The sequence below is a fragment of the Suncus etruscus genome, chromosome 20 (assembly GCF_024139225.1).
Source record: "Suncus etruscus isolate mSunEtr1 chromosome 20, mSunEtr1.pri.cur, whole genome shotgun sequence".
Taxonomy (NCBI): Eukaryota; Metazoa; Chordata; class Mammalia; order Eulipotyphla; family Soricidae; genus Suncus; species Suncus etruscus.
The window spans coordinates 7,267,502-7,291,085 of NC_064867.1; the positions used below are offsets into that span (position 1 = coordinate 7,267,502).

The following is a 23,584-nucleotide window of genomic DNA, read 5'->3' on the forward strand; positions in this document are numbered from 1 at the left end:
AAATAGTCCCTGAAAACTGCCAGATGTGATCCCCCCCAAGAAAAAATAAAAGAGGGACCAGAATGATAGAAGAGAAGTTAAGGCACTTGCCTTGCATATGACCAACCCTTGTTTGATCTGCAGAACCACACCTCTTCTCTCAAGCATCACCAATATCACTGAGCACCCACAGGTGTGGCTCATAAAACACATACCACACACAGAAGAAGAAAAAGGAAAATAATAAGAAAAAACCCTCGATTCAGGACCAAAGGTGGTTGGTTCGAATCCCAGTGTCCCATATGGTCCCCGTGCCTGCCAGGAGCTATTTCTGACCAGACAGCCAGGAGTAACTCCTGAGCACCGCGGGTGTGGCCCAAAAAAAAAAAAAAAAAGAAAGAAAGAAAAAAACCCTAATAATCTAGCACTTTAACTCATATTAGAGTATGGTGCAGATATAATTAGAATATTATTCTTAAGACTTTTTAATAAGGGGGAGGGGACAGAGAGATAGCACAGCTATAGAGTGTTTGCCTTGCACGCAATCAACCCAAGAGGGGGGTGGTTGTCCAATCCCTGGCATCCCATGTAGTTTCCTGAGCTTGCCAAGAGCGATTTCTAAGCACAAAATCAGGAGTAACCCTTGAGTGCCACCAGGTATGACACAAAATTAAAAATAATAATAATAATAAAAGAAAGACATTTTAGGGCCGGAGAGATAGCATGAAGGTAGGGCATTTGCCTTGCATACAGAACAACGGTGATTCAAATCCCGGCATCCCATATGCTCCCCTGAACCTGCCAGGAGCAATTTCTGAGTGTAGAACAGGAGTAGCCCTGAGCGCTGCCGAGTGTGACCCAAAAACAAAAAACAAAAAACAAAAAAAAACAGAAAGAAGATATAGTTATGGGTATAACTTGTGTACTTAGCAGCCTTTTTGTTTTAAATAATTCAGGCTACTTGGTAGGTTTCAGTCACAGGTTCTAGCCATAGTTACTTGTTCATATAGTCTTTTGTTTGTTTATTTTTAGTTTTGGAGTCACACCCAGCAGCCAGGGCCATGCAGTCAGAAGTGCAGTGAATGAAACTAAAGATACACCTGGGGTGGCCTCAGCACTGCCATACTGAACTGAGAGGGGGAGATCTTTGCAGCATGGGGTGTGGTTTGGTTTTCTTTGCCTCTCAGAGCCAGTGGTGTGTTTTGGTTTGTTTGTCTCTATAGGCAATTGGATTTTGTGTGGCCCACTGCTGGCCCTGATTAGTAAGGAGGAAAGAGGGAGGAGCACTGGGCCAATGAAAAAATCAGGTCTTGGAAAATGTAGGTTCTGTGTAGAGAACTAATGGGAAAGAGTTGAGTAAGTTCCTGATACTTGGCTTATCTGTCTGCATCCCCACTAATAAGATCATGCAAGGGAATTCCATCACTTGGGAGCTGTGTCCAGGAAACTGTTTAATGGATCCTGGAGGGAACTCTATCAGATTTTGTACTTCATGTATGTAAAAAATGGATCAAATGTGATTATTGATATAAGATAGTTTAGCACCATATTCTTGCAGCCAGCTAGAAAGAGCTGTGCCCTACCCAAGACCTGCCGACTTAGTTTCTTGAGGCTGGATAGGAATCTGGGTTTAACCAGGTGCCTCTACCATCACCACCGTGCCTCCTATGCATGGCTCAGTGATCTAACTACTGGCACAGAATTGTCTCTAATATTCCACTTGGCCTTGAACATCATCTATGACAAGTGAGGAGCCTTCAGTGTAGACTCTGTCCTCAAATGAACACTGGGTCCTTTGCTTCTCTCATCCTTCTCTTTCAATAGCATTGGCATTACATATCTGTCTCTTTTACAGGCCGTGTTCCCTGGGGAACAGACTCTGAGATTACCCTATGGAAATTGTACTGGGGAGTTCCCAGAGTAGCCCCTGTGAGTGGGTACAGGCTGGGTAGAGGAAAAAACTGGGCTGTGAAGCAGTGTTAGCAGTGACCTCGGAGAGAACCAACAGGGAAAGCTCTTGCCTTGTACATGGCCAAGCACTGTATATGATCCCCTAAGCCCACTAAGCGTATTCCCTAAGCACAGAATCAGGAGTAAGCCTTGAGCACTGTTAGGTTTTGTCCTCCTCACCCAAAAAGAAAACTTTGCCAATTCTAAAATAATATAGGTTTGAGAAAAGATCCTATGAAGCAAGGAAACCCAACTGTCATTTCTCCACATTGGTCAGTACTGGGTAGCCCATTGGCTATTCATTCATTCAGATCCATCCTGTTATCTGGAACTAGCTAGGAGTTTTCCTAGAGTTTTGGCCAAGGTTAGAACACTCGCAACACCAGACAGGCATGAGAAGTATTGCCTACAGCCCCTGTTAGGAGATGGTCCTGAAAGGGCATTTGGAAGACCCCCTTAGAGGCTCATGTCTTTGCAGACATTACAAAGGCATGAATGTTACATGAAAATCACTGTGGGATGGTGAGATCTCTTCCCAGTTTAGCTGGGTAGCCATCACCATCACCACCACCACCACCACCATGGTTCCCAGTCACTCTGTAGACCTGGTGCGTGTCTCCACTGCTGACCTCGTATCCATACTATTTGACATTCCAGGAAGGTCCTAGGCTGCCAGATTACCAGAGGGGAATAGTGTGATATGATATGAGACATGGGGCAGGTTTGTGGGAGAGTTGATCTAGGAGCAGTGATCCCAGCTAGCCTTGCAGCTATAAACTTAGGCTGAGCACAGAGATGAAGAAAAGGCTGTGTAGATGCTCAGAAACTTGGCCAGGCACCACCAGTAGGTAGGAAGAATGTCATTTCTCTAAAGCCATCTCTATCACTTACCTACTCATTCATGTGTTTTCTTTCTTCTCTCCCTCCACAGTGCCAACCAAGCCCATGAGTCTCAAAAAATGCACCTTTCGTAGTAACTAGTGCTGTGCTCTCTGTCTCTTAGGCGCCAACATGCCCTACCAAGCCCAACCCACCAGCTATGACTATGATGCCCCGCTGAGCGAGGCAGGGGACCTCACTGACAAGTATTTTGCTGTGCGAGATGTGATTGGAAAGGTGAGTCTTTTGTGGGTCATAAGGGCTGGTGTGGAGCGAAGTAGCACCCGCCTTTCTCTTGCTGCACCTTGTAGACAACTTCCTGGAGCCTAGGTATTCAAAAGTATAGGAAGGGAGCAAATGGGCCTTAGCGCAGCTGTAGCGCATGAGCCTGGTTTATTCCCTTGTAGAACTGGCATGACAGCCCCGCCGTATCTTGTAAGATTAAAAAGAACATGAGAGCCGGAGAGATAGCATGGAGGTAGGGGTTTGCCTTGCATGCAGAAGGATGGTGGTTTGAATCCTGGCATCCCATATGATCCCTCAAGCCTGCCAGGAGTGATTTCTGAGCATAGAGCCAGGAGTAACTCCGGAGCACTGCCGGGTGTGACCCCCCCCCCAAAAAAAAAAAAGAACATGAGTGGGGCCAGATAGAGAGTTCCGTGTGAAGCCAAACATGGGTTCACTCCCCAGTACTGGCATCCCGTATGGTCCCCTAAGCACTTCCAAGAGTGATCCCTGAACATAGAGGCAAAAGTAATCCCTGAGCACTGCCAGCAGTGGCCCAAAGACCAAAATAAATCATATAATTAAGTTAAAAGAACATCAATAAAGGTTCAGATCATCCTTATCCACCTGTATCTGACCATCTTTGACCCCCAGGACTTACAGCTGATAAGAAAATGTTCTATGAATAGATCTCTCTGGAGAAAAGCTACATTCTGCATTCTATTTATGCAGCCTGAACTCAGACTTGAGCTAGCATTGCTACCTACTATAGCATCTAAAACCCAGGTGGGGTTTCCTGGATCTGCTGTGGATTTATTTTTTTTTAATAATAAGCCATGGTTTTTCTGCCTAGTCACCTAAGTTTGAAGTAAAAACAAAACAAAACAAACAAACAAACAAGAAAACCTCACCAAGATCTGAGCAATAGCATAGCAGTAGGGCATTTGCCTTGCACGCAGCCGACACAGGTTTGATTCCTGGCATTCCATATGGCCCCCCTGAGCCTGCCAGGAGCAATTTCTGAGTGCAGAGCCAGGAGTAACCCCTGAGTGGTGTGGCCCCAAAACAAAACAAAAGCAAAAACAAAGTCAGTCAACCAAGTCAGTATGAGGATCAGGGCCACCCAACAATGCTCAGGAGGCTATGTGGTGCCAGGAATCAAACCTAGCATGTGCCCTGACTGCTGCACTGTCTCTCGGCCCCTCCCCACTGAAGCTCAAACTCTTGTGCCTAATTCTGAAGTTAGAGCATGTGAAAGGCAGAAAGGCAGATCAGGCCCTCAAGCCACAACAGAGCAGGAAATGGTATGTCATTGTTCACAGTGAGTCAGGTACCGTGAAACAGTCAAATGTAGGGTACAAAATCTTCCAGAAAGCTTATGCAATTAAGGGGATTATATCTCTACTACCTAAAAAGGAAAACAGCCTTGAAGAAAAGAAGAAATACATTACATAAATTCAGGTAGATATATGTACTCCCTTATTTATAATATGGTTTATAATAGCCAAGTGGCTATCCACAGATGCTTAATTAAAAAAATGCGATGTGTAGATGTAGAGGTGTAATGAGAATAAAAAATCTCCACAAAAAAAAAAAAAAAAAAAAAAAGAATGAGAAGCTAGGGGCCAGAGCAATAGCTGGGTAAGGCCTTGTAAACAGCTGCTTCAGGATAGACCTCAGTTTGATCCCTGACATCCCATATGGTCCCCCAGCCATTTCTGAGCACATAGCGAAGAATAACTCCTGAGCATCACTGGGTGTGGTCCCCAAACCCCCCCCATAAAAGAGAAGAAAAAAAGAATGAGAAGCTAGGGGCTGAAGCGATAGTGCAGTGGCAGAACATTTGCCTTGCACGCAGCCAACCTGGGACAGATCCGGGTTTCCAGGTTTGATCCTAGCATCTCACATGGTCCCCTGAGCCTGCTAGGAGCAATTTCTGAGTGCAGAGCCAGGAATAACCCCTGAGAGACAACCCAGACACAAACCCCTAGGATTTCAAATGCCTAACCAGTAGGAAAAGAGATCTACTGAAGGTCTTCAAAAATTAATGTAATTTGGGCCAGAAAGATGGTATAGCAGGTATAGCCTTGCATGTGCCAATCTGAGCTTGATCCTAGGCATCTCATATGGTCCCCTGAGCACCATTAGGAATAATTCCCGAGTGCAGAGCTAGCAGTAACCCCTGAGCATTTCCGGCTGTGGCCCAAAAGGAACAAAAAAGAAATGAATGTAATTGGACAGTTTTTAGCAGATATATAGCAGGTTAATCTGTGGTCATCATTCCCACTACCACTCTGTTCTTTGTCATTTTTGAAATTTAGGAAAGAAAAAGTATGTTGAATGTGGACTATTTCTTACACAGGAAGGTGGAGGGAGGGGCACATTGGTTGGGGGTTATTTTCTTTGTGTTTTGCTTTTTGTGGGTGGGTTTTTTTTTTGGTTCTGTTTTGTTTTTGTTTTTTGTTTTTTTGGTTTTTGGTTTTTGGGCTACACCTGGTGGTGCTCAGGGATTTACTCCTGACTCTGCACTCAAAAATTACTCCTGGCAGACTTGGAAGATCATATGGGATGCCAGGGATTGAACCCGGGTCCATCCCAGGTCAGTCTCATGCAAGGCAATTGCCATATCGCCGTGCTATCTCTCACCCAGGCCCCTGTTTTTATTTTGGGGGTCACACCAGGCAGTTCTCAGTGCTTACTACTTTCTATTCTCAGGGATCATTCCTGGAGGGATTGGGGGACCACATATGATACCGGGCATTGAACCCGGGTCCATCTCATGTAAGGCAAGTGCCCTAACCACAGTACTTTCTGGCCTCTAGGCCTGTTTCTTTTGAGACGTTGTAGACATTTAGTTTGCTAATCACTAACTAAAGTGATATTCAGAATTTTTGCTTATGTGGAAGGAAAAAAATGGAATCATCAGAACCTCTCTCTCCACCCCTCCTGAGTGCTGATTCCTTGAGCTCAGACATTAAAAAATAAAAGTGAGCTGAGTCAGTTCTTTGATTCACTGTAAGAGGTTGAAGGTGAGAGACAAAACTTTCCTGAAGAGTAATTTCCCTGCAGACTACAACAGCCAGGACCGTAGACAGCCCTTTGCAAATGACTGAAAGGCATGACAAAGCTCTTCAGATTGGTGCTTTCTAAAACGATCTCTTTGGTGTGGGCAAAACTCAGCCAGCTACGGTTAACACTTTGACCTCGAGGATGAACATGAAACCGAAGGGCAGTGTTCTCTCTACCCATTCCAGAGAGGGGCACTTTACATGCTCTTAAAACTTTTTGTTTTGTTTTGTTGGAGGCCACTTCTGGCATGGTCAGGGGCTACTCCTGGCTCTGCATGCTAGAATCACTCCTGGGGACCTATTTTGGGATACCAGGGATTGAACCTGTGTACAAGGCAAGGGACCTACCTCCTGTACTATTGCTCTGGCCCCTCATAAGACCTTTTTTTCACTTTTTTAAAATGTACTGTTCCCCCTGAGATTGGGGCCCCAGGAAGTGGTTTTGGTTTTGTGGAGTTTTTTTTATTTTGGTTTTGGTGTGGGATCACAGAAGTCATGCTGAGCTGGAGTGCTAACTCCTGGTTCTGTGCTTGAGAAGTCACTCCCAATAGTGTTCTAGAGACCATGCAGTGCCAGGATTCAATCCCAGGCTTCCTGCCTGCAGTGTATGTGACAGGGAACCAACCACATGCAGTACCATGACTCAAATTGCTTGAGTTGTTGGCAAGAGCCATAGCCCCTGAACTATCTCTGTAGCCCCCATAATAACCCAAGGGATGGTTAGAAGATCAATTTTTTTAATAGTTTAGCTCAGGGGTCACTCCTGGCAGACTCAGGGGACCATATGGGATGCTCAGGATCAAACCTGTGTCAGCTGCATGCAAGGCAAACACCTACCCATTGTCCTCTCTCTCTGGCCCCCTCTTATGTGAAACTTAACTCAGTATATGGAGTAAAGAGAGGGCTTAATGGGTTGTCACATGCTCAGAGACAAAGCAGGCTTAAGACCTTGGTTTAGTCCCTGATACCATAATGGGGGTCAGGGGGTACACTACTCACAACCAGAGAGATGAGTAAAGTACTTGCCTTACAGTCACTTGATCCCCAGTACTGCATGTGGCCTGCTGAGCTTTTCCAGGGATTATTCCTTAGCATAGAGCCAGAAATAGTCCCTGAGCACCATCAGATGTACCCCCTACGACAAAAATGGAAACAACAAGAAGAAAGCTCAAATAGATGCCACAGAAATAGTACAGGGGTGTGTTTGCTTTGCATGCAGCCAATTCCCAACATTGCATATGATCCACAAACCCTACCAGGAGTGGTTCCTGAGCACCACTAATGGCTTCCAGATCCCATCCCCACCAGAATAAAGGATTTTAAAAGTTTGGAATTATGGAGCCAGACCAATAGCACAGCGGCAGAGGGTCTGCCTTGCACGCAGCCGATCCAGAATGGACCGTGGTTCCCGGCATCCCATTTGGTCTCCTGACCCTGCCAGGAGTGATTTCTGAATGCCACTAGGTGTGGTCCAAAAACAAAAACAAACAAACAAACAAAAACAATAAAACCTTAAGTGATGAACAAAGAATTGAAATATAGGTTATTATCTACAACTATAAAGTTAGTCAGTTGAGAAAGTGAAAATGGTGATAGAATCACATTGACTAAAAACGGGAGATATCTAGATAGTACAACTAAGCTAAGATTTTCCACCTGAGGAAGGGAGGAACTACACCACACCTGGTGGTGCTCGGGGCTTATTCCTGGCCCTGCACTCAGGGATCGCTCCTGGCTGTGCTCCGGAGACCATATGGGATGTTGAGGATGAAACCCAGATCAGCCACATGGAAGACAAAAGTCCTACCCGCTGTACTGTGGCTCCAGCATTCTGTCTGTTTGTTTTTACTATGTTTTAAATTATTTGATTTAGAACAGAGTGGTTCCAGGGGCTGAAGCTATATCACAGTGGCAGGGCATTTGCCTTACAAACAGCCAACACAGGACAGACCCATGTTCAAATCCCGGCATCCCTTATGGTCCCCCTAGCCTGCCAGGAGTGAGTTCTGAGCACAAAATTAGGAGTAACTCCTGAACGCCACTGGGTGTGATCCCAAAACACAGCAAGCAAACAAACAAAAAGAACAAACACAGGGGGCTGGGCGGTGGCGCTAGAGGTAAGGTGCCTGCCTTGCCTGCGCTCGCCTTGGACGGACCGTGGTTCGATCCCCCGGCGTCCCATGTGGTCCCCCAAGCCAGGAGCAAATTCTGAGCGCATAGCCAGGAGTAACCCCTGAGCGTTACCGGGTGTGGCCCAAAAACAAAACAAAACAAAAAGAACAAACACAAAATGTCATGCATTTAGAAGGAAAAAATCAACAGATCTCCTTTTAGAGAAAGTTGTTCCCTATAGTCAGTTTTAGGGGGGTCTGGGGAGATGGCTCAGTGCTAAAACACTTGCAGGTAGGGTCCTTATTTCTATTATTGGCACGACCTCCCCTACCCAACCCCCTGCAAAAAAAAAAAAAAAAAAACCATCACTTGTATCGTTGTGTGTGTGTGTGTGTGTGTGTGTGTGTGTTTCACCCTTTTAATGTTTCTTCAGCTTTGACAGACTTTTTTTCTTTTCTTTTTCAAATGTCATTTATAGTATGAAAAATTGCCAGATGGTTTCATCCCTCCCTCTACACCAAAATTTGCCTATGGGAGAATTCTAATGAAGAAGGTAAGAGAAGAAGAGTGGAAGAGTTGGGGGGTGGGAGTGGGAAGTGGCAGCCATGAGTACAAGTGCCACTTCTGGGGACTTATTCTGTTATCCTCCTGTGATACTGGAGGAGTCGGTGTTTCTGGAAAAGGCACAGGCAAGGTGAGAGGATGGGCCATGCGTGGTGGCAGGTAAGCAAAGGGGGATGTGTTGAAAGGAGACATTCTTGGATCGTTCCAGTTGTCTTGTGACCGTTATAAAACAGTTATAAGGAGCCATTGAGGGATTAACATGCCATCTGGTTATGACTGATGAGTTTCTTTTCCAGAATTAACCTTTCTTAGGGGGTTCCCGTAAGCATTGGCATTTAGATAAATCTTTGCCCTAAATCATCTAGTCTCCTCTATCTTACAATCATGTCCTAATTTTTGTGGGCAGTAGCTTCTATGGTAATGGGACAGCACAGAGGAAAAGCTAGAAATTAATCACAAATAGAAGCTCAGGACAGTTTCTTCTAGGAAAAGAACAAAGAGAGAGAGAGAGAGGTTTCATGTAATAGTCAGAAGTGACATAAGCCACAGTTTGTTTTGATCATCTCTGTCTTCAGGTTTTCCCCTTTTAGAATCCTTAACTCCTACATGTGTTATCTTGCAAGAAAACAAAAAAAACATGAACATGTAGATATTTCTGAAGAATCTTGATAGTCTAAAATAGCATAGCGATTTTTTATCTTGATGTGAGCCATGATTGTGTGATTTTTCTGTTCATAAAGGCCTGACTGCTGGCTGTGTCTTGTAATATTTCTACCTAGCATCAGAATTGAAATACATTCTACAAAGAATGTTCTGCCTGCCTGAAAGAAATCTTTAGATTTAGACAAAATGTGGCTTATGTTCGAGAAGGGTGCAGTTAATTGCTACAGCTAATCAGAGGATAGGCTGATTGGTTGGTTAATTAGTTAGTTTAGCTTAGAGCTGAGAAATCCTTTGTTTTTTCTTTCCAAATCACCATGAGCTATAGAGTTAAAAAGTTGTGATAGTTGGGTTTTTGGCATACAGTGTCCCAACACTCAGCCCTTTATCAGCATTCATTTTCCACCTCCAAATTCCCCAATGACCTTCCCCACCCTACCCCCTCAGACTGCCTCTATGGCAGATTCTCTTATTTATTTACTTATTTATTTATTTTTTGGTTTGGGGCCACACCTGATGGTACCAGGGGTTACTTATAGCTCTGCACTCAGGAATTACTCCTGGAAGGCTTGGGGGAACCATATGGGATGCTGGGCATTGAACCAGGATCGGCCGAATGCAAGGCAAATGCCCTCCCCTCCCCACTGGGCTATTTGCTCCAGCCCCTATGGCAGACACTTTTTGAAAAATCCATTTTCAATTAGCAATAATCATGCCTTGGATAAACCTCATTGGCTACGGTACTGCCACTGTGCAAAGTTTGAAAAATCCATTTTTATGCAACAAAAAATAACTACAAATAAATAAATACAAATAAAATAAATGTTAAATGTTAAAGATATTTAACAAATATTAAAGACAACAATATGCTAGAGCCAAGTAGTCTTTTTTTTTTCTTTTGGATTTTTTTTTGGGGGGGGCACACCCAGTGATGCTCAGGGGTTACTCCTGGCCATCCACTCAGAAATCACTCCTGGCTTGGGGGACATAGGGGACGTCGGGGATCAAGCCGCGGTCCATCCTAGGTCAGCCGAGTGCAAGGCAAACACCCTACCGCTTGCATCACCGCTCCGGCCCCCTGTGCTATTAACTTTGAGGGAACATTGTGTGAACAAAATGGATTTTCATTGTTAACTAAACTTCCATAATTTTAGGATAATTACAAGAAAGCTATACGATCGTGTAGATTGAAAGAACAAACTAGTAAGTGAAAGTGAGCTGGGCTTTAGAGGTGATTATAGTCCAGACCTGCCCTGAAGGAGATGACAGGTGGTGAGAAAGGCCAAAGAAAACAACTGGAAGATGCTGGAAATGTCTAAGACAGGTCCTAGGAGGACACATTATGAGGAAGTCTTCCCAGAGAAGACTTCTGAGGCTATGCTTGCATTCATCCTACTGCTCTTTACTCTTGTCTCTTAAGAGGTTGTTTCTGCATTGTTCTGTTTGAAACTTCTTTTCAAATGCCCAGCATTTATTTTTCAATAAGTGTTCAATGGATAAACAGGATCAAAAGCATCATTGAATGAATTCTTAACAATTCAAGTTTATGGGGCCGGGCGGTGGCGCTAAAGGTAAGGTGTCTGCCTTACCTGCACTAGCCTAGGACGGATGACGGTTCGATCCCCCGGCGTCCCATATGGTCCCCCAAGCCAGGAGCGACTTCTGAGCGCATAGCCAGGAGTAACCCCTGAGCATCACCGGGTGTGGCCCAAAAACCAAAAAAAAAAAAAAAACAAAAAACAAAAACCAAGTTTATTTGCAAATTTAGTCCTGTGCACTGTGTTGGATAATTTACAAGTGACAGTGTCCCCTGTTCACACTGCAAATGCTGCTTTTGTTTCTTTTCAGTTGACGACTGTGGAGGATGCTCTGGGTGTTCTGTGCCCTGGCGGGCCCACCAAAAACCTTTATCCCTTGACATTTAACCAGGTGAAACAGGTAAGTCTTCAAAGGTAAAGCTTTACCTTTTATTTCTTTTTTTTTTTTTTTTTTTTTTTTTGGTTTTTGGGCCACACCCGATGGTGCTCAGGGGTGACTCCTGGCTGTCTTCTCAGTGTCTGCTCCTGGCAGGCACTGGGGACCATATGGGACACCAGGATTCAAACCAACCACCTTTGGTCCTGGATTGGCTGCTTGCAAGGCAAACGCCGCTGTGCTATCTCTCCGGGCCCTTTTTTGTTTGTTTGTTTTTTGGGCCACACCCGTTTGACGCTCAGGGGTTACTCCTGGCTATGTGCTCAGAGATCACCCCTGGCTTGGGGGGACCATATGGGACGCCGGGGGATCGAACCGCGGTCCTTCCTTGGCTAGCGCTTGCAAGGCAGACACTTTACCTCCAGCGCCACCTACCCGGCCCCTTTATTTCTTTTTTGTTTGTTTGTTTTTGGTTTGGGGCCACACCTGGTGACGCTCAGAGGTTACTCCTGGATATGTGCTCAGAAATCATCCCTGGCTTGGGGGACTATATGGGACTCCGGGGGATCGAACCGTGGTCAGTCCTAGGTTAGTGCAGGCAAGACAAATGCCCTACCGCTTGTGACACCACTCTGACCCTATTATTTTGGGGGGTGTTGGTTTTGTTTTGGGGGCCACACCTGGCAGTGCTCAGGGGTTACTTCTGGCTCTGTGCTTAGAAATTGCGCCTGGCGGGCGCGGAGAGATAGTACAGCGGTGTTTGCCTTGCAAGCAGCTGATCCAGGACCTAAGGTGGTTGGTTCGAATCCCGGTGTCCCATATGGTCCCCCGTGCCTGCCAGGAGTTATTTCTGAGCAGACAGCCAGGAGTAACCCCTGAGCACTGCTGCCGGGTGTGGCCCAAAAACAAAAAACAAAAAACAAAAAAAAAATTTGCGCCTGGCACGGGGAACCATATGGGATACTGGGATTCGAACCACCTTTGGTCCTGGATCAACTGTTTGCAGGGCAAATGCCTTAACACTGTGCTATCTCTCCGACCCATATTGTTGTATTTTTAAATAGATTCTTTAATTGCATCACCCCTAGATACAATTACAAAGTTGTTCATGATTGAGTTTCAGTCATACAACATCCAATACCCTTCACCAGTACATACTTCCCTCCATCAATGTTCCCAGTTTCCCTCCAGTCCTCCCCCTGGCTGCCTCTGGTTTGCAGTATTGTTACTGAAAGGGTATCATGGATATCACTAAATTTATCTCCTTTCAGCATGCAGTTGTTGTCAAGAGTGATTCATTTCCAACTCATTATCATAGTGGTCTCTTCTCTGCCCTAACTGAACTCCCCATTATTTGTGACAAGCTTCCTACCTTGGACGGGTTCAGAAAATATTGTGACTTGAGTTCTAGAAGGTGTCCCTTCTAGAGGGCTTTTCCTTTGATAACTGGCCCACAACCACTTATATATCCATTGCTCTGTACTTTTTGTACCTCTTTGTTGAGTTGTCGGACCACAGGAGTGATTTCTTTTTTTCTTGTTTTCTTCCTAACCAGTATTTTGGATTCATGCTCTATCGAACAACCCTGCCCCAAAACTACAGTGACCCAACACCCCTCAGCACAACAGGCGGAGTCCATGATCGGGCCTACATAGCAGTGGATGGGGTAAGCATTGCACACGACACATGCTGGCAAAGGTTGTCTGAAGTGGGAGCTTGATTGCCTGTGTTTCTCCTGATTCGGTCCCTCCCCTGGAGTCCTGCACCTGTCCCCTGTCCTCAGTTCTCCTGGCAGACCCCAGACTTCTCTTAACCCACACCAGGTCCCACTTTTCTAGATCTCCATCTATTGCCATCTTTTCCGGCTGACCACACATGTCAATAGTGTTCCCTATGCTCCTTATGAACGGGTTTTTGCACCCACCAGAAATATGACTCGCTTCATTCTGCCTCCCTTGAGAGTTAAAAGACCTCGAGAAATTTAATTCATAAGAACTACAGACATGGGGCCAACAGGGCTCTTGCCTTCTGCACACTAACCTGGGTCTGATTCCTAGAAACCCATATGGTCCCCATCCCCTGCCAAGAGTGATCCCTGAGTGCAGAGCCAGGAGTAAGTACTGAACTCAGCTGGGTATGACCCAAAAACTAAAAAGGGGATGATCCAGAAAGATAGTACAGCAGGTCGGGCTCTTGCCTTGCACAATGCTGATCCAGGTTTGATTCTTGGTACCCTATATGGTCCCCTGAGCACTATAAGAGTGATCTTGAAGGACCAAAGCTATAATATCTGTGAGTAGGGCACTTGACTTGTATAAGGCTGACCTGGGTTCAGTCCTCGGCATCCCTTATGGTCCCTGAGCCTGCCAGGAGTAATTCCTAAGTGAAGAGCCAGGTGTAACTCCTGAGCACCACCACATGTGGCCATAAAACCGGGGAGGGAGGGGGGAGGGGGGGGGAGAGAGAGAGAGAGAGAGAGAGAGAGAGAGAGAGAGAGAGATCTTGAGCACAGCTATTCGTGGTCCAAAATCAAAAAAGAAAATAGAGTGGGGCCAAGAGATGGCATGGAGGGGCTGGCAAGATGGCGCTAGAGGTAAGGTGTCTACCTTGCAAGCGCTAGCCAAGGAAAGGACCGCGGATCCCCCATATGGTCCCCCAAACCAGGGGCAATTTCTGAGCGCTTAGCCAACAGTAACCCCTGAGCATCAAACGGGTGTAGCCCGAAAAACCAAAAAAAAAAAAAGAGAGAGAGAGAGATGGCATGGACATTTACCTTGCATGCAGAAGAACGGTGGTTCAAATCCCGGCATCCCATATGGTCTCCCGAGCCTGCCAGGAGCGATTTCTGAGCATAGAGCCAGGAGTAACCCCTGAGTGCTGCCAGGTGTGGCCCCAAAACCAAAAAAAAAAAAAAATAGAGGCATGAGACCAGATCAATAGTAGAATGGACCAGCCTTGCATACCACCAAACCAGTTCAATCCCTGGTATTGATTGAATACCAGGTACTGGTCCGCCAGGTACTGCCAGGAGGGATTCCTGAGTGCAGAATCAGGAGTGAGCTCTGAACACTGTGGAGCGTGACCCCCAAAACCATAAAGAAAATACAGATTCAGTTCACATTTACCTTTCTTAGAAATGAAAGCAAACAGAACACACATCAGTGGTGGGAATGTTGCACTGGTGAAGTGGGGATGTTCTGTTTATGACTGAAACCCAACTACAATCATGCTTGTAATTATGGTGCTTACAGATTTTAAAAAATTGGGGCCCGGAGAGATAGCACAGCGGTGTTTGCCTTGCAAGCAGCCGATCCAGGACCAAAGGTGGTTGGTTCGAATCCCGGTGTCCCATATGGTCCCCCGTGCCTGCCAGGAGCTATTTCTGAGCAGACAGCCAGGAGGAACCCCTGAGCACCGCCGGGTGTGGCCCAAAAACCAAAAAAAAAAACTTTTCTTGAGTGGATCAAGTTGCCATAGGAGCAGATTTTGGAGACATCCTGCGAACTGAGCTCTTGACAGTGGTTTCTGGGGTGCTGTTGGATTCCTTTAACCAACAATGATTGTTGAACCTTTTCCAAGCATAGAACAGATTCCGACTTCATTTGTTATCTCCATGTTGATCAGAAGTGATTTTGTGCTGGGACAACAACAAGCAGTTCCTGAAATAGGGACTCTGCTGGAATTTCCCCTCCATTCCCTTTCTATGAGAAGTAAAAGCACAGGACAGCAGCTGAGACCTGTCCTTGCTCAAAGCTGTTCCTCCTAGCAAGCGATGATAGAGAGAGAAGCCTGACCACTTGGCTGGGGGGGGGTGAGCTTTCCCTCCCAAGAACTGGGGGCGCTTGCTGGCAGGTAGGGGGCACATGTATTGGTGGACTGTGCCTGCTTCACTCTACCGCTTTCCTTACCCAAACTCCTTCTCACTTGCCATGGAATCCACAGACCCCCCAAGGAATCCTGGAGCGAATTGGTGTGTGGACTCTGAACATAACAGGGAATGCAGGAGCCACGCTGGATATTCTGGTGGAGAATATGGGGCGGATAAACTATGGCTCAGGGATCAACGATTTTAAGGTAAGACCAGCCAGACTGTTGGGAGGAAGAGTCCACATCTCAGCTGTCCAAGGAGGTTTTCATGACTTCATATGGATCCAGGAGCCACTATTTTATGTCATGTAATTTATGTAATTTTATGTAATTACATTTTATGTAATGTTATTGGGGAGCTGAAGGGTCTCCCAATTAGTGGATAGGTGTCCCATACTTGGCCAACTGGGCTATATAGCTCATTGTTCAGGTCGACAGGGCGGCCCAGGGGTGTTCTGGGGCCACAAGGACTAAACTCAGAGAAATTCAGGGCATTATGCAGCACCAAGGACTGAAACCAGTTCTTTGTATGGGTACCTGTAGCCCCTCAGCTATCACCTCCTAGAAGCAATATGGGGTTTGGGGTATTTTTTGGTTGGGTTTGTTTGTTTGTTTGTTTTTGGTAATCCCAAAGGCATTCAGGGTTTACTTCTGGCTTTGCACTCAGAAATTGCTCCTGGCAAGCTCAGGGGACCATATGGGATGCTGGGGATTGAACTCGAGTTCCCCCAGGTTGGCCACATGCAAGGCAATCGCCCTACCACTGTGTTATATCTCCAACCCCAGAAATTCATTTTTTAGGGGCCATCCTGTGTTTGGGAGTTACTACTGGCTTAGTGCTCAGAGGTTAGTCCAGGCAATGCTCAGGAGCCCATGTGGTACCAAAGATTGAATAAGGATCCAACACAAAACCCTTTAAGCTGCCTTTCCAGTCCTAGAAGCAGTTTTTCAGACTACACGTTCTTTGTCAGATTTTAATTAATCTACCTTGATTTGTTTCGAAGCCAGGTGGCTGGGTTGTTTTGAAGATCTGTTTTCCTCTGCAGATGATGAAACTCAGGAGTTGAGCTTTTTAAGCATGTTTCCTTGGGTTTGTTTACCATCCTTCTGCAGAGACGCTAGAGAGAGGAAGCAACTCACGATGTTTTTCCTTTGCTGGAAACCCCTACCTGCAGGCCAGAGCAATAGCACTGGGGAAGGTGTTTGCCTTGAATGCAACCGACCCGAGTTTCAATCCCCAGCATTCCATCTCACCACCTGAGCACTGTCAGGAGTAATTTCTGAGTGGAGTAGACCCTGAAAAGCACTGGGTATGGCCCAAAAAAGCCAGAAAAGAAAAAGAAAAAAAAAAAATCCACGTGCTTTGTGTCAGGCACTTCAGTGCCCAGCCCTAGGCTGTTCTTTTATGGGTATGGGACAGTTCATGACATCTGGAATGTAAGTAGCTTTTCCCTACCTGGGTTCCTCCAACTTCTGTTGGTCGATTTTTCTCAAGCACATTTTTGAACTGTATTTAGTAAATGTTCCTTAAGCCCCTTCTCTCTGCGAGATGTTCCATGGGGTACAAGATGCTGAGACACCTGCTCTGCCACATGGAGCTTGTCTTCTGATCTTGGGAATAAGGCTGCCCCAAGGGAATTGGGGGCCATCACATGTAGGACAGGACAGATATCGGGGCTACTCCCTGCCTCCCTGAGTGGCAGCTCAGACACACTCTTAGGCAGTGTCTGTGCAGGCCTACCTGGCCTCCAGCTCCGATGTTCCCAGCATAGTCATGTATTCCAGCTAGGTTAGTGGCCTTCCTGCTGATGTTTGTCCTACTGGGCCAGCACAAGGCCCAAACAACATCATATGCTCAGGTCATAGCATTGAACTTCAGGCCTGGTTTGCTGAGAATCACCAGTGGTCCCTGGGACCTCCTGAAAACCACTTGCAACACTCCCAAATAAAAGCTCTTTTAAGTCAACTCTTGGGGCTGGAGAGATAGCATGGAGGTAGGGCATTTGCCTCACATACAGAAGGACGGTGGTTTGAATCCCGGCATCCTATATGGTCCCCCGAGCCTGCCAGGAGCAATTTCTGAGCTTACAGCCAGGAGGGACCCCTGAGCGCTGCCAGGTGTGACCCAAAAACAAACAAACAAACAAACAAAAAAAAGTCAATTCTTTGCCTGTATAGGGAGAACTCTGGCCTGCTATGGGGCCATCCTGTCCTGAGAAACAGAGAGAATGCTGAGTTGGGAATGGGCCTCTTCCCAGGAGCCTCTTCCTTTAAGCCTAGTACATAGACTCTTACAATTCCTGGTTCAGCGGTAAGGCATTTGCCTTGTACGCAGCCAACCTGGCACAGACCTGGGTTTGATCCCCGGCATCCCGTACGGTCCCACAAGCCTGCCAGGAGCAACTTCTGAGTTCAGAGCCAGAAGTATCTCCTGGCCCAAAAACCAAAATAAAACAAAAACAAACAAATAAACAAAACAATTCCTGGTTCACATCTCCATTACCATGAACGCTGCATCTGCCCTTCAATCTTGTGCAGGAAGGCGACCTAGGAAGACTATTCCTTGCCTCCCTATCCCAGCCCCAGCTCATCGCTTTGCATCTGTTCCACAGGGTCTGGTCCAGAACTTGACACTCGGCTCCAGTGTCCTCATGAACTGGACCATCTTCCCACTGGACACAGAGGAGGCAGTGCGCAGCCACCTGGGGGGCTGGGAGGACCATGACAGTGGCCGTCATCTCAGAGCCTCTGCCCATTCATCTACCTACATGCTCCCAACCTTCTACGTGGGAAACTTTTCCATCCCCACAGGTATCCCAGATCTGCCCCAGGACACCTATATGCTGTTTCCAGGATGGACCAAAGTAAGTGTCTTCATGCAGAAGGTTCAGGGCCAGCCTTGCACATCTAATTTCAATGCATGTGAAAAAATAAGAAAAATCCTGTTCCCCAGCCATGGGTCTGTCTTAGAGGTTCCCCTCTGTGTTTTTTTTTTTGTTTGTTTGTTTTGTTTTGGCCACACCCAGTGGCGCTCAGGGATCACTCCTGGCTCTGAGCTTAGAAATTGCTCCTGGCAGGCTTGGGGTATCATATGGGATGCCTGGGATCGAACCTGGGTCCATCCCAGGTCATCACGTGCAAGGCAAACGCCCTACCACTGGGCTATCACTCTGGCCCATCCTGACCATAGTTCTTGAAGGGAAAATAATTAATAAATTGGACTTAATCAAAACTTTTAAAATGTTTGTTCTTTGAAAGGCATTATTAAGAAAATGAAAACCCAAGTCACAGGCTAGGAGAATAGTTTTCAAATAAGATATCAATGAAATACTTATATCTAGAATATACAAAGAAATTTTTTACAACTAAATAATAGGAAGACAAATAGCTTAATAAATGGGAGGCTGGATTTAGTATATTTGGGTAAGCCCTGAGCACCACTGGGTGTGACCCCAACATACACACACACACACACACACACACACACACACACACACACACACACAGAGCAAAATAACTTAATGTAATCCACCAACCGAGATAGAGGAATGGCTAAATGGCTTGCAAAAAGGGCTGGAGAGAGCACAGCGATAGGGCATTTGCCTTGCACACAGCCGACCCAGGACAGATGTTGGTTCAAATCCCAGAATCCCATATGGCCCCCTGAGCATGCCAGGAGTGATTTCTGAGTGCAGAACTGGTAGTAACCCCTGATCACTGCCAGGTGTGACTCTCCCCCCAAAAAGAGCAGTAGGTCAAGACTATTAATTATCATCAAAGTGTAAATTCCCAACAACATACTGCTCACACTCACAAGATATACAAGCCCACATGAGAGGCAAACACCCTACCTGCTGTACTATCTCTGCTTCCCTCATATTTTTTATTAGAGTTGCACTTATAGTAGAGTTGACATTCATACAGTTATCTCACTCCAACCTCCCACCTGTGCCCTTGTGTCATCTCCAGGCCACTCACACAGGAGCCACCTACTATACTAACCACCTGCTATATCCACTATACTATCCACTACTATACTATTTCAATCCACTCATCCTTTTGCCCTTCCACTCTATTTGGTTTGAGTTTGCATTTGGGGTTCTACCTGCTCTGTTCAGGAATTACTCCTGGCAGTACTCGAGGGACCAGAGATGGCATCTGGACTCAAATATGGGTCAGCTAAATGTGACGCAAGAGCCACTGTACCACGTCTCTGGTCTTACCCATACATACTGTCTCCTTGGGGTATCCCTGGTGTTGTTCAGGAGTCACACTCAGAGGTGCTCATCCTTCAGCCCTTTTGAGCTGTCTCTTCCAGCTCATTTCATATTTTTTGATAGGTCCACCATTAGCCTTCGTTGGTTTACCAGCTACAAAGCATGCCAGGGGATCTCTGGTGCTTTCATCAGAGCCTCACTGACTTCAGTCCCAGAATCCCTGACTTGTCTGGCAGTTCTTGTTCTCTCTCTTCCCCTTTCCCCAGCTGCCCTTCCATCCTAAGCCACTCTTCTGCTGCCACTTTACCCTCCTCCCACCTTCTCTGCTCACAGCTCCCCTCCTAGGCTGCTAGCAGGTATAGCTCCTTTTCCTCAGCTTCCTGTCAAACTTATCTCTCCACCTCCACCCTCACTTCCGGTGAGGGAGTCTTAACTCTGATTCTCCTCCCCACCTTCTTCCTCCAGAAGATCTTATTCTCACAGGTCTTCCTGCTGCATTTTGTCAGTTTTTCTGTCCTATTACCATTTATAGCCCAGAAGTGATAGCTCAGGCTCTAACCCTAAAAAAATAAAAAAATAAAAAAATAATAATAACGCTTCACCCCACCACATCCCATCTTCCTGCACTGGTTGGTGGTTCATTCTTGTCCCCTTGTTTCACACACACACACACACACACACACACACACACACACACACACACACACACCTTCCTTTTCCCAGTCTCCTTCTTGACCTCACAGAGATTTAGGCTTCCTTTCTTCACACCCTTTCATTGGCTCACTCAGTGCACCTGGCCACTGTATTGCCATATCTGGCATCCCTCCTTCTAGATAGAACTTCTGTAAGCCCTTAATTTTAGAAATGGCTAATCCTGTCTCCTCTGAGCCCTCTTCATGCCTCCCTCCCAGAGACTTGGCATCACCATGGTTCAAGGCATTAGGGCAACACTTTGTTTTTACCCTTTGAGTTTGCACCTTCCTGAGAGGCATACGTTTCCATATTATTCCTATCATGTCCTTCCCTCGGGGTCCAGACTATATGGCTAACCATCCCCACAGAAAAAAAGTAGGAGAAGGATGTGAGTCCTCAGGTTGGGATACTGGGTCTGACTGAAGACTTTAGATTCAGGGCCAAGCAGACATGAATTGTAGTTGCCCAAAAGGGGTCAGACTGGGTCTTCAGGGAAGCTGCTGTCAGGAGACATGAAACAGCAGAAGAGCACGCCTGAAACAGGAATGAAGAGAAGGGCTGGGGCTCAAAGCAGACCTAAAGAACAGAATATATAGAGAATACGTCAGAGGAGAGAGGTGGGTAGGGGACATGCTGGGCTTTGCAGGTCAAAGGAGGTCACCGGATATTGATCATAAAGGACTCCCTCCATTTTTCATCCTACTCAGAACTCGAGTCACTGCCTCTGCACTCACCACAAGAAACACCTATAGTAAAATCTCTCATCATGCTCCAGCTGAAGATGGGCAGAAAGAGGTTCCTGTATGATTGCAAATGTCTGTGGTGGGGCTCCCTGGACCCCAGGTCTGCCCCAGTCTGAGACAGACTAGCTCAGGCCTGGAAGAGGAGATTGTTGGTGCAGATTACCAGAACATGGAATCAGTACCTTGCCCAAGAGCAGGAATGAAACAGGAGAGGGAAGGCCCTGACCCAAAAGCCATTGTTCATTGAGGACTGCTGGAAAGGGCAAACTCCTGTCTGGGAAATAGCTCCAACTCAGCCTTAGGGTTTGGGCTCTCTGGATTTCATCTTTCCCCAGATCCTGCTGTGTGCAGAATGCACACAGGAAAAAGAGCTTCTTAGCCCCGGGTAGTCTTGAGTGGGGCATCAACCTTGAACCACCCCCCACATCCCATTCTAGAAATCCTTCCCCAGCCAGCCTTGACCTTGGATGACCTTGGATGAACCTATTCATTCCCAACCCATACATCAAGCTCCTGCTAAGAGTCAAAAACCCAGTGGTACAATGAAAAGAATGCCATGGGGAAGTGAGACACAGGCATTGACAAGTGAAACAAAGGGGGCCCGGAGAGATAGCACAGCGCTGTTTGCCTTGCAAGCAGCCGATCCAGGACCAAAGGTGGTTGGTTCGAATCCCGGTGTCCCATATGGTCCCCCGTGCCTGCAGACAGCCAGGAGTAACCTCTGAGCACCGCCGGGTGTGACCCAAAAACCAACACACACACACACACACACACACACACACAAAACATAAAGACAAGTGAAACAAAGGGATAGTTAGGAGGGAGAGGAAGAGGCAGTCTAGGACAAGAAAGTCCTTCAGGTCTGCCCTTTTCCTCATTCCTGTTTCAGACATGCTCATCTGCTGTTTCATGTCTCCTGACAGCATCTTCCCTGAGGTCCAGCTCGACCCCTCTTGGGCAGCTACCATTCATGTCTGGGTATTTATCAGTGCAAAATTTGGGGGACTGTTGGACACTGTGGGTCAGCAAAGACCAAGGATCTTGTTTGAGGACCAAGTGGCAAGACCTAGGACCTCAATAGCTGTTGTTCTGACCTAGAGGAAGGGAAGCAGCTGGTTTTATGCCTTGTTGAAGTTTAAACCTCAGTAAGTCATTCCTTCCTGTAAATGGTAAATCTCACCTGCTCTTTTGTTTTAATCCCTTTTCTTCTCCAACATCATTAGATTAGCAGATAAATGTCTGCCCTTGCCCTTTTCCCTGCTACCCCTCTTTATGTGACAGGCCGAGACCTTCGAAGAAGGCTGGTCTTTGCCTATTACACAGATCTTAATGTATGTATTCCTTGCTCATAGCAGACTTATTTTAGGGTTCCCCGGCTTACCAGATTGCAGCAAGCCTCTAGGGTGAATGACAAGTGGGTGTGTTTTTAGCCACTGGAAAGGACAGGAAAGAAGGTGTCTGTCTGAATGGGATGAATAGCCCTTCTGTTCTTTTTTTTTTTAATCACTATCAGATTTTTTTTTGGGGGGTTACACTCATCTCTATTGTCTTTAAGTGTTATTACCATATTATTTTTTTTCAATCCAACAAATGAGTGTGATCATTCCGTGTCCCTCTTCTGTTTCTTTTCTAACCAATTTTTAGACTTCAAACCTTTGGAAAGGTCCCTGGGAAGCAGAGGGTGCAGGTCTCTGGATTTCTGATTGTGGCTATCATTTTACTCTTGAATTCTTGAGTCTGGAGCAATAGCTCAGCAGGTAGGACATTTGCCTTGCATGCAGCCAACACAGGTTTTATTCCCAACATCCCATATAGTTTTTGAGCATTATTGCCAGGAATGATTTCTGAGCTCAGAACCAGAAATAAGTCCTGAGAACTGCCAGGCATGGCCCTAAAACACACACACACACACACACACACACACACACACACACACACACATACACACACACACACACAATATTCTTTCTTGGTTCTTGGGCCATACCTGGCAGTGATCAAGTGTTAACTGGCTCTGCAGTTAGGAATCACTCCAGGCAGGCTCAGGAACCATATGGGATACTGGGGATCGAACCCAGGTTGATTGTGTGCCAGGCAAATGCCCTATCCACTGTACTATCCAGCTGTGCTCTTTGGTATTTTGTGTTGCCAGATAGTCTTTTTGTTTTGTTTTGTTTTGGGCCACACCCGGTGGTGCTCAGGGGTTGCTCCTGGCTCTACACTCAGAAATTGCTCCTGGCAGACTTGGGAGACCATATGGGATGTAACTCAGTTGAGAGACTGTGAACTCTGTTCCCACATTCCTCCATTCAGCCTGATGCCATCCAATGGCACTGCCGTTACATTCCAATGACCCCCTCCAGACTATAATAATAGCAACAAAAAGAGACAGGAAGTAGGAAAAAGCTGAGCCAGTTGTATGCTATGCAAATTATATTTCTATAAGATATCAGACACATGTGGGCCCAAGGGAGAGCTCCGAGGGCTGGAATACATACTTTGCAGGTTGGAACCAGGGTTTGATGCCCAGCACTGGATGGTCCCCAAGTACCACTGAGAGTGGCCACACACAAAAAATTGCAGAGGATTTTTGGGCCACCTCAGTGGTACATGCTGATCCCTTGCAGTGGTATTGGGGACCAGTGGCTACATGTAAGGCAAATACCTTAATCCCTGTACTATCTCTTCAACCCTAATATCTTAGAAAAATTGG

The 23,584-nt window shown here is 46.3% G+C and overlaps 1 protein-coding gene and 1 pseudogene across 1 annotated transcript in view; one reads left to right on the top strand and one right to left on the bottom strand.

The window, feature by feature from the left end:
* Positions 1-23,584, top strand: part of GLB1 (galactosidase beta 1) — a 57,855-nt gene that overhangs the window by 30,504 nt on the left and 3,767 nt on the right. Inside the window, exons 10-15 of the mRNA XM_049766471.1 lie at positions 2,933-3,045; positions 8,692-8,766; positions 11,286-11,375; positions 12,907-13,017; positions 15,294-15,425; positions 17,831-18,082. Coding sequence (XP_049622428.1) covers positions 2,933-3,045; positions 8,692-8,766; positions 11,286-11,375; positions 12,907-13,017; positions 15,294-15,425; positions 17,831-18,082 — 773 coding nt within the window. The remainder of the gene's footprint in view (positions 1-2,932; positions 3,046-8,691; positions 8,767-11,285; positions 11,376-12,906; positions 13,018-15,293; positions 15,426-17,830; positions 18,083-23,584) is intronic.
* On the bottom strand, positions 10,116-10,198 carry LOC125998532 (uncharacterized; annotated as a pseudogene).